The sequence below is a fragment of the Lygodium microphyllum genome, chromosome 2 (genome assembly GCF_053477565.2).
Source record: "Lygodium microphyllum isolate KBCC chromosome 2, Lygodium_microphyllum_v1.1.10, whole genome shotgun sequence".
Lineage (NCBI taxonomy): Eukaryota > Viridiplantae > Streptophyta > Polypodiopsida > Schizaeales > Lygodiaceae > Lygodium > Lygodium microphyllum.
Window position 1 is genome coordinate 73,685,943 of NC_141136.1, and position 12,129 is coordinate 73,698,071.

Sequence of the window (12,129 nt, forward strand, 5' to 3'; positions counted from 1 at the left end):
ATGTATCAATGATTGTGTCTTATTTCGTGGGATTCATGAGTTCGCACGAGAGTGTCCTGTTTGTGGCGAATCAAGATACGAAGTGGAGATGAAGTGAATGGATGTGCCTCGTAAGGTTTTGCGACATTTTTCGATTGTTCCACGTATAAAACTTATGTTCAAGTGTAAGTCTATTGGAAAGCTCATGTCATGGCATGCTAGTCATCGTTCAAGTGATGAAAAATGGAGGATCCCTGCAGACACACCCACATGGCAACATATAGATAATTTGTGGCCTGTTTTCAAAGAAGAGCCAAGAAATTTGAGATTTGGTTTAGGTATGGATGGAATCAATCCATTTGGCATCAAAAGCACATCATACAGTGTATGGCCAGTGGTATTGGTGAACTATAATATTCCTCCATCCATGGCAATTAAAAAGGGACATGTGATGTTGTCCCTTCTGATTCTTGGAAAGCACAAGGTAAAAAACATGGACATTTACTTAGAGCATTTGATTGAAGAGTTAGAAATGTTATGGGAAGGTATTGAGGTGCAAGATACAAGTGCATCTGCATCCTCTAGAGATTTCACATTGAAGGCTATGTTGTTGTGGACCATGCACGACTTTCCAGGATACGGAGAGTGTTCAGGTACATGTATATAACTCTATATTTGAAATTCAAGAATTGAATCAATAGCATTTTATTAATTCACTTATTTTTTCAAGTTTAACCACGTCAGGATATCATGCATGTCCTATTTGCAGTCCCTCTCTAGTTTCCTTTAGGCCGGCACGTTTAAAGAAGGTTATCTACGACAATCATCATCGATTTCTTCCTATTGACCATCCCAAATATGTTCTCCCTACTAATGGAATGACTCCACAATCTCTAACCATTCGAGATTGGAAGGAGAGATGGATTAATGCCGACAGCCACCCTCCACTCGACATGAGTCGGTAAGAAGTGCATTTCTCTCGATTGACTTTAAAGTATTTAGCATGATGAATTGTTTACATAATATATTGTTTGTTTGTTAGGTTCTCTATATTTCTTCGTCTTCTGTATTGGACTGAATTCAAGATCAATCACCTGTTGGACCCCATGCACATATTAAAAAATGTTGTATCTACATTATGGGATCACTTGATAGGGGCTCGTGATTCAGTTAATGTAAGGGAGGATTTATGTAACATTGGTCGCATGAGACGAGCCTGGCCACGCATTGGACCCAGAGGAAATATTGAGTTACCCCATGCACCTTGGATGTTGTCAAAGAACGAGGAAAAAATAGTGAAGGAACAAATATATAGCTTTCGAACACCCACAGGATGTATGAGATGTCTCAAGGGAGCCTTCATAAAGAAAAATAAAAGAGATGTGGAGCAACTATCTGGTTTGAAGTCCCACGATTGGCACAAAATGATTCAAGTAAGGGTATCTCTAACCATGAATATAGTAATTAGTGGAGTAACTATGTGTAAACTTTGGGGTATGATGACTTTTTCCTCAACTAATCATTTGATCTATGAATATTTTTTATATTTAGTTCGTACTTCCTACTAGCATATCCCATTGTACCTCCAAAGATGTACATGATATCATTTACAAGATGGGAGAGCTTGTGAGATGTGTCTACATTGTATTTTTTTCATTATATATCTTTGAATTTCTACACAAAAATAAAAAATTCTCAAATACATCTTGACAGATACGTGAGCTCAAAGGAAATTGATCCAAACACATTGCAAGATGCTCGAGTATTATCTGTTGAGGTGGTTTGTTTGGTGGAGGAAATTTTTCCTCGATCCATTTTGACTACTCAATTACATTTACTCGTACATTTGATTGATGAGATCGCACTTTGTGGGGCAGTTCATGTAAGGTGGATGTTTTTTCTTGAGCGCTTCATGAAAACCTTGAAAGATTTTGTGAGGCAAAAAGCACGGCCTGAGGGAAGCATGGCTGAGGGTTGGTTAGTGCAATCATGCCTTCTTTATATCTCTGAATATCTTGCTGAAGTGGATCCCTCTCAACCACGACTATGGAAAGATGATGAAGACTTGAGGATGACCTCTATAGTACCTCAAGAAAAAGGAATTAGTAAAGGGCTGACAAAAGAAGAACTTCGTAAGTTAAATAGTTTTTGTGTGCTCAATAGTGATGTAATGAGCAAATGGGTGACACTATGTAATGAAGCAAGGGCAAGAAGAAAAAGCGAAAGACAAGAATTTCGCACTAGATATGGATGTTATGTCTCATTTCCACATCATCTAAATGCGCTCCCACGTCATATTGATATAGATTGGTTACATGAGGAAATGGAGAGAATGGAAAAAGAGGAGGAAATTAATATATCTCAATAAGAGTGGGAATACACACGAGGTTGCTTATCAAAGGTGAGACATACTATCAATTAATTTGTTTCTATAAGTTTTATTTTATATAAATATTTGACATGTTTGATCTTTTATATTTTACTACTACTGCACATTATTCAATGCACTTTGGTGTGAGGGTAAACATCTTCGAACTCAACGTATAGATGAAAAGAAAAATACCCAAGATTGTGGTGTCCTTGCTCACTTCGAGGCTGCCAATGGTACCATGGAAGGTTATTGTGGCTTGATCCAAGATATTCTGAAGCTTGACTTCATACGATTCTTTATATATGTACTGGATGTGAAGTGTTTTAAAGAAGTTGTAACAAATGGTGAGCATTGCACAATCAAACGTCATCCAAGTGGTTTTGTAATCATTGACTCTACAAAATTTCACCAAAACAAGAATGACACATTAGTACTACCTCAATAATGTGAGCATGTATATATGCAAAGGCTAATTTTTTTATATGTATACATGTGATACATATACACAATATAATAAGTACTTAAGTTTTTTGCTTTTATTTTTCAAATATAGGTTGTGTATCATCCAATGGTAAACAATAACCGATGGTGGTATGTCATCCCTATATATAATCATTCAAAACCAGTATATGGTAATATTACCGACATGGAGATAGCAGATGACAATCCAACAATTAATGATGATGTGCATGATGACACCATAATGGATTATATGCATGATATAGTACAAGATGAACCTCGCGAGGATGTTCAAGGAAACGCAGAAGAAGACAATAATGTGATTGTCGATGATATTGATAATATTGATGAAGTTATTGAGCAATATAGCAACACATCTGATAGTGGGATAGACTTATTTGTTTCGTTACCTCTTGGTAATATAGACCTAGAAGTAGATAGTTTAGCAAGGGCTGATCTCATTGAAGATGAGATGGATTATTCACTATAACATACTTAATTTGCTTATTGATTCAATGTCTATTCCTAATTCTATGCTTTTTATCATGCGCACACGTGCATACTCAAGAATCAATAGTTAATTTTAAAGCTAAATTGAATTTTTAATAATAAAAAGGAAGTATCTTTTATCATCTTCAAGTACGTAGAGAAATTACGAGATACATATTGCAATGGTTGCTACTAATTGTAAGGTTTTTGTCGCTTGCCGCTAATTACTTATATCAGGCTTGTCAACTGGAGGAACTGCCATTCATTAGAGAGTAATAAAAAAGTAATTATTAACTCTATTTTTTTAATTCAATGACTCAATGTGTATTCTTAATTCTATGGTTTTTATCATGCGCACATGTGCATGCTCAAGAATCAATTTCAGGTGATTAAATAATTATTAACTTTGGTTTTTTAATTATGTGAATTGCTAAATTTAGGTGGTTAAATAATTGTGTGTCTATTGGCGCGTCTATATTAGCATCTATTTGCGCGGATATATAGATACAAAATTCGCGTCTATTTACAAGCACATTTACACGCACTCATAGACGCTCTGACAAACGCGCCTGACTTTGCGCGTCTAACATGCGCGTCTATGCCTCATTTCTGTTGTAGTGGCATATTTCTAGAGTAAGGCATCCTGCAATCGTGATCGGTAATACAAACTGCCACAAATGAGAAAGCATTATGGACAATGACTACACTTCAAATAGCAAAATACTCAGGCCAATTACAATCCATTCGTAGTACAAACGTGACATATCTTATGCCAATCATGCGACTTTAGCCCTGATAATTGGTTGTCTTTAGAAAACGCAGACCTGAGAGTACGCATCATACCCGTTGGAGTGCGGATAGACTTGACTATTTGCTTCACAATGCGCTCTTCTTTAGTGGAAAAAACCCAAGGAGCGCGAGATAGCTACACGCGACCATCAGCACTCGACTACGGCCAAAGCGCCTCCATCTTGCCTACCTCCTTCAAATCCATTCGTACCCCTATACTGTCTCTCTTTCCTATGATGTGGTCCCATAGCAAGCTGCCCACGTTCTTGAAAATATGTATGGGATCCAACAAGTGGTTAATCTGTAAGTGGATACAATATGGTAACTCGTAGAAAACTGAGAACTGTCGCATTCTGTTTGGATGTGACTTTGCGTGGACCATTTTGAGCTCGTACCAGCTTTGGGCATTCATACGTGTTGGAGGTCGTCCAAGAAAACCTTTCCTGAGTTCATGACCCTCTGACAAGAAAGTGGCGTGTACTTGATATACCTTCTTCTTCATGGTTCGTGACCTTTGGGAGTCTAACAATGGCCCGCACAATGGATATGCATGATAACCTGAGGTAACCAAACCTGTCCCAACACCTCTATCCAATGAATATAAACTTGAACGAGCTATGATAGATATTACCAACGAGAACGGAAGCCTATTTACCTGAGCACTCTCCGAATCCCGAAAAGTCACGCATCGTCCACATGAGAATGACTCGAATATTGGCGGACTGTCGACCATCGCGCTTGCTCATATCTTGCATGGTGATCCCCTCCTCCCACAAAATCTTACACTCATTGACTAATGGACGAAGATACATGTCCATATTTTTTACTTTCTAGCTGGGGACGAGTCAGCAAGGATGAGATGTCCTTTCTTCGTAGAAAGCCATGGAGGGATATTGCTTCATTTGTGATAATAATAGGCGTTGTTTCTTCCCTACGTTACTGCTACAAAAGCATAATAGATATAATTAACGCTCCATATAAAGCTAAGCTTTAGAAATAAAGCAACTAATAAAAGCATTGTCGTGCTCTGTAACAAGCTTCCTCTCTCTCTCTCTCTCTCTCTCTCTCTCTCTCTCTCTCTCTCTCTCGTTCGTTTGTATCAATCCCCCTACATTTCCATTGATCCTACGCCTACAACATCCTGCAACATCTTCCTGTTTTCTTTAACATAATCCACCAAACCAATTTCTTTGCACTCGAGATAATGATATGGGACGCCCGTCTCAAGGAGTCTCCAAATAAGATTTGCGTTTGGAGAAGGATGATCCGATGAGTTGATCTCCATTGCTGGGAGATCTAGTCAATCTCCATTACTGGGAGATCAAAAGTGCGCACTTCAAGAAGGCGAAAAAACCAGCTGTTACAATGAGACTGTACTAATATTCTTCGAATATCACACAAATGAAGTGCAGATTCTGTGTTGATATGGCACGATCATGAGGAAGGAAGTTAGTTTATATCAATCCCCTTGCGTTTCCATTGATCCTACGCCTAAAGCTTTCTATTGCATCTCCATCGATCCCCCTCTCTCATATCATCAATCTTTTCCTTGCAATCAGTTCAGCTATGGTGGTGCCCCATCCCCTTCTCAACTTTGCGCTTCTTGACCTCCACGACCAGGTCGAGAAGGTCAGGGCTATGGTGCTGCCCCATCCCCTTCTCAACTTTGTGCTTCCTGACCTCCACGACCAGGTCCAGAAGGTTAGGACGATGGATGCGGAGCCCGCGCACGTTCTCAGAAAATGCCTACAGGCCAAGGATGCTGCCTACGCCAAGGATGCCGCGGTGGCAACCATGGAGGCTAGGGCCCAGGAGGCGGCGAGGTGGAGGTGCGAGGAAAGCTTGAGGCACATGATGGGAGGGACAGGGAGGAGGGGTTGAGGAGGCAGGTGGAGCAGCTGCAGGCCAGGCTGTGCATGCTGGAGGAAGCTGAGGAGAGGCTGGCGTCTGACATAGGCGTGTTCGAGGCTGAGGCCATGGCATCTGCCCTGCACACAAGAGGCCTGGTGGCCTCTCTTGAGGCGCAATTGAGGGAGAAGGATGCAATCATATAGAAATTGGAAGTCATTGTCGTCCTCTTTTCTATGCTCTGATACCATGTTGGAAACTGCGAGGAAGATGAGACACGAAAGGAAGAGAGGAGAGAAGAGAGATATGAGACACCAGAAGTGTGTCAACTGAGCACACATGATAGGAATATATAGACGGGACCTAGGGCGCTATATATAGACAGACTATATATAGCTAGCATGTACAAGGTACATGATCAACTCGGTCACACTGGCATTGCTCCACCCTTATTTTGTTTGCACACTTGGGAGTGCAAGCAATGTCTTTAGGTGAGGTACTTGGCACCCATCATATAATGGTATGGATGCTTCCACTCTAAGCAGATCAAATGTCTCAACATCCACCGGAATCAATGCATCAATCGTTGCCTCCATCTCAGGCTCCAAGATTGTAGGTAAGTCTCAAAGGTTGTCTATCTCCTCTGGTATTGACGGTATAGATTGGGTAGTACCTTCCAAGTGGTGGATTGGCTCGGGCACTCCATCCATCATATGCCCAGGAACTCTTATAATTGGCCGCAAAGGGTGCACTCCTGCTTGGGACGTGACGTCACCTCCCTGGATAGAAAATTTGCCAGCCACACCCAATATTTTTGTATATGGTATTCAATTAGCTTGCGAGTACAATGCATGATTGATATTAACTTTTCTTACCGTTTGCTGAAAATCCAAGATCGCCTGATCAATCATCTCAGATTGAAACTCGCCGAAGCGTCGTACATGTTCTATAGACAATCGACATTTTCGTCGAATTGCCAACTTGCATTGAGAGCGAGGACATGGGAAACACTGATTAAGATACACCTTGGAATCTTAAACATCAAGACCTTCATTGTTTTCCATTTTGTCTATGTTATGACAAACAATTTGTTTTTATTATCATTCTTTTTTTCTTTCTTAAATTGTTTGAGAAGGGATTTCTTCTCTTGTAACTCAGCAAAAATTAACGTATGTAAAGTCTCAACCCACCCTCCCACAAATTAACATATATCGGAATGTTTCCCATCTCCTGGTGTTGCATTGGATGTCACGGTCCTCGCCACCACTTTCTCTTTGTTTTTAATCCATTCATTATCTCCTCTCCTTCCATCTCTCTCTCTTTTTTTCTTTCTTTATTATGTTGTATGTTTATTCCCTCTCTCTCGTTCCTTCTTTTTTCTCTTCCTTCCCCTCTCTCATTTTCTTTAATGAAACATATATCTCTCTCTACAACAACAACAACAACAATAACAACAAACAAGAAAACCACTACTACTACTAGCACCATGACTGCGACGACTACAACTATGACCACGACTACCACTACGACCACGACCACGACCACGATTACGACTGTGACCACGACTATGACTACGACTATGACCATGATCACGACTACGAGGACGACTAGGACTATGATTACAATGAGGACGATAATGACTACGACCACGACCATGACCACGACCACGATCACAACTACCACTACCACTACCACTATAATAAACAAGAAAAGAAGAAACTACTACTACTACTACTACTACTACTACTACTACTACAATAACCATGACCATGACCACGACTACCACTACCACTATAATAAACAAGAAAATAAGAAAAAACAACAATAACAACAACAACTACTACTACTACTACAACAACAATAAACAAGAAAAGAAGAAAAAACTACTACTGCAATAACAACAAAAAACAAGAAAATTAAACAACAATAAACAAGAAAACAAAAAAAACTACTACTACTACTACTACTACAACAATAAACAAGAAAACAATAACCTCTCCCTCCCTCTCCCTCTCCCTCTCCCTCTCTTTCTCTCTTTCCCTATTATGTTTAATGTTTTTTCTCTTATCTCCTCTTCCTCTCTCATTTCCTTTTCTCTCTTCCTCTCCCTCTCTCATTTCCTCTCCCTCCCTTTCCCTCTCCCTCTCTTTCTCTCTTTCTCTGTTATGTTTAATGTTTTTTCTCTCTCCTCTCTGTCTCTCATTTCCTTTTCTCTCTTTCTCTCCCTCTCTCACTTTCTCTCCCTCCCTCACCCTCACCCTCACCCTCTCTTTCTCTCTTTCCCTATTATGTTTAATGTTTTTTCTCTCTTTTCATCTCTCCTCTCCCTCTCTCATTTCCTTTTCGCTCTTCTTCTCCCTCCCTTACCGTCTTCCTCTCTTTCTCTCTTTCCCTATTATGTTTAATTTTTTTTCTCTCTTCTTCTCCCTCTCTCTTTCCCTATTATGTTCCTCTCCGTGTCTCATTTTCTCTCCCTCCCTCACCCTCACCCTCTCTTTCTCTCTTTCCCTATTATGTTTAATGTTTTTTCCTTCCTCTCTCTTTCTCTCTCTCATTTTCTCTCCCTTCCTCCCTCTCCCCCTCTCTTTCTCTCTTTCCCTATTATGTTTAATGTTTTTTCTCTCTTCCTGTCCCTCTCTCTTTCCCTATTATGTTTAATGTTTCCCTCTCTTTCCTCTCCCTCCCTGCCCCTCTTCCTCTCCCTCTCTCATTTCCTCTCCCTCCCTCTCCCTCTCCCTCTCTTTCTCTCTTTCTCTCTTTCCCTATTATGTTTAATTTTGTTTCTCTCTCCTCTCCCTCTCTCATTTCCTTTTCTCTCTTTCTCTCATTTCCTCTCCCTTCGTCACCCTCTTCTTCTCTTTCTCTCTTTCCCTATTATGTTTAATGTTTTTTCTCTCTCCTCTCCCTCTCTCATTTCCTTTTCTCTCTTCCTCTCTTTCTCTTGTTTCCTCTCCCTCCCTCTCCCTCTTCCTCTCCCTCTCTCATTTCCTCTTCCTCCCTCTCCCTCTCCCTCTCTTTCTCTCTCATTTCCTCTCCTCTCTCAATACACATGAATTTTAACAAAAACAAGTAAAAGAGAAAGAGAAAACACGAAAACAACACAAGAAGGAACAATGCACTCACTGTAAAGGCTTTGGCGGCTCCTCTTCACGACGGCGACTCTCCTTCGCCCTCCGTACACTTCCTCCTCTTCTTCGTGAATGGCGGCGGTAGCGGTGAGAAGCTTTCCTTCTCCCTCTTTCTCTCTTTCTCTCCCTCTCCCTCTCAAATGCAAGATGTTTGCTTTCTCTTTTGTGTATGCATCCAAAATAACGCGCTCGGGTTGGTTTCGACCTGCGTTTTTTTTTGTTTGAGTACAGTCACTACTTGCATCGCTATTACGATGCAAATAGCGACACCGCTATTTTGCGTCGAAAACCGCCGCCTCTATATCTCCATATCCTTGTAGTGCTCTGACTCTTTGTAAGTGTAGAAACCGCATCAATAGCGTTTTGCCAATCTGTCTTCAATCCCATAGGCTATGTACAGCCTTCATGAATCTCTTTCAGCTCATCCTAAAGTGCAAGATTATCCTCCTACAAGAATAACTCCACCTTTTTAGAGTTTAGAGCTCTTTGCTCTAGTGCATCCAAGTGGTTGTATCACTCTTCAAACTCCTGCAACAAATCAGAAGCAACAAGTCCTTTGCTGGGCTGATAGATCTATTCTTTGAATATCTTCCATGTAGCAATACCATAATCCTCTAAAAAGTATTCGTCTTTGAGTGCTTTCTTGAAAAAATTCCAGTTAGAGTATTGCACGAACAAATCTCTCACTCTAACTTGCAAAGCAGTCATGACAAGCTGTAAGAAATAATTGCTCCAGTTGGTTGGAACTCCGAAGAAACGCATCTGTCTTTCAAAGGCTTTAACACTACAACAGAAATGAGGCATAGACGCGCATGTTAGACGCACAAAGTCGGGCGCGTCTATCATCGCATCTGTATGTGCGTGTAAAAGAGCGTGTAAATAGACACGCATTTTATGTCTATATATCCGCGCAAATAAACGCGAATATAGACGCGTTTTCAGACGCGTCACTACAACAAGCAGCAGTTATAGACGCGCGCACAGACGCGCACTAAAATTTAAATTTTTTTTGAAAAATATAGACACAATTGCGCGTCTACATTTGCATCTAATTTGCAGGTGCAATCGCATCTATGTGCGCATGTATATGCGCATCTATAAGCGCGTATATATGCGCATCTATATGCACATCTATAAGTGCGTTTAACTATGCATATATAAGCGCGTCTATAAGCAATTGGTGCTCTATATACATGCGCTTATAGATGTGCGCACAGACACACACTAAAATTTTAAAAAAATTTGAAAAATATTGCTGGTGTGTCATTCTTTTCAAAGTAGTCCCATCTTGCGTTTCTTTTGGGTTTTTTTGACAAGCGCACAACAGAAAGAGAGGAGAAAGAAAGAGGCAAAGAAGAAAGGGTAAAGAGAGGAGAAAGCAAGAGGTAAAGAGAAAGGAAAGGGAGGAGAAGGAGTTTGTAGCCCTGTCGCCGCTATCGAAGGGTTTGTGAAAGCAAAGTCACGTCTTTAGAAGACCTTGATGGTTCTAGCATTCAACTCTGAGTCATATATTTTTAATAGCCATACAATAATTCCGGAACTCAATCAATAAACTCTGTTTTGGCTTCAGCATGTCATACAGGTAGAGTGCACCAATAACATTCTTGTAGTCCACTGAAAGTAGATGCCTCTCTTTTACAGTGAGCTCAACATCAAGTTTTCAGGGCTAATCCAAGTAGAATAGGATGAATAGGTGGCAATATGTTGTTATGATGGGCTGTTTCTGTAAATCTCCCTTCAAAAACAGAGTCTCTGTCTGGTCAATATTTACTGATGCATTTCCTCTTACCTCTGCACTCTTTAGACGTCACATCTCAAATAGTGATTGTTTCTTTTGACATGTAAAGAAACGTCCCATCATCGATCTCAGTGGCGAGGAAAGTTTATTCTTTGTTGTCTGTTGTTTGCTTTCGAGTGGTAGGCATTGTGACCTGTGAAAGTCTGAGGTATACTTGATAGCAGATGACTTTTTGTTTTAACAGTTTATATTTAATATCAGTGGACTGATGAACTTTTATTGTACAATTCCAACCACCATGGCAAAGGCCTTTCACAGTACAGTTTTCCATCCATATGTATATTGGCAAGTCCACTGCAACATCTCATCCAAACTGGTAAGGTTCGTTCAGGCTTTCCTGATCAGATGATGGATGGGAAAGGAGTTTGGTGGTTGTCAGCCCGTGTAATATCCAAGCTGAAGGGTGGTTTCAGCAGCTGTTATGTTGGAGTCATTCTACTGCACAGACCCAGCAGCTGCTAGCTTTGAAGATGACGCCTCGGCTGCTGCAAGCTTTGAAGACTTCACACTTGATGTGTCCTGAATGTCCTGGGTACTAATTACACTGTGTGCTTGCATCACCGACATCTCAAAAAGCTTAGATTTCAGTAATTCGTTCTCCTGAAGGAGTAGATGCTCCTTTTTACGCAGGTCCGCGACCTGCTCCACCAGCAATTGCGTCTGCTTGTTACACATCAATGTTCCCTTTCAGCCCCCAATCCTCTTCTCTTCCTTTCCCCCCCTTGAATACAGAGATCGCCTCCATAGCTGGTTTGTCTACTTCCAAGTCAACAGCCTCTGCCCTCTGCAATGTTCATCTTAACAACTTGATACTGAGCTCGCAGGGACCTGCGGTCTGCTTGGGATTGGCCATCAGCCTATTCGAGTTGCAGTCTGCGGGATGGCCCATGGACACCTGGAGGAGGTGGTTTTTGCATAGGGCTGTTCGCTAAATACTCTGCATCATCTTCCATCTTCACAATTGTACCCCTTATCATACTTATACACAGGCAACCTTGAATAGATGCATGCATGGAGCAATTCCGAAGATATACGACCAATGTGAGACAAACATCAAAATTTGTTTGATAATTCGTGGAGCGAGCTTCTGCGGCAATGTATCGAAACCCCTGTAATACGAAAATCAAAGCCTCTGGTATAATGTATCAAACCCCCCCCCACCGCAATCCCGAATATCAAAGCCTCTAGTAAAAACTTGTGCTTCATAATTGACACAAGTGTTTCCTTCAAATCAGAAATAACCTTTGCTTGTTCTCTCTCTTGTAACC

At 40.8% G+C, this 12,129-nt stretch overlaps 1 protein-coding gene across 1 annotated transcript; it reads right to left on the reverse strand.

Annotated features, from left to right (window-relative positions):
• Nucleotides 1–11,056: 11,056 nt before the first annotated feature.
• LOC148039892 (uncharacterized) lies at nucleotides 11,057–11,537 on the reverse strand. Its single transcript, XM_087665814.1, has one exon. It carries the CDS (start codon nucleotides 11,534–11,536, stop codon nucleotides 11,297–11,299), a length of 240 nt encoding a protein of 79 aa, XP_087521940.1. The 5' UTR covers nucleotide 11,537; the 3' UTR covers nucleotides 11,057–11,296.
• Nucleotides 11,538–12,129: the final 592 nt, after the last annotated feature.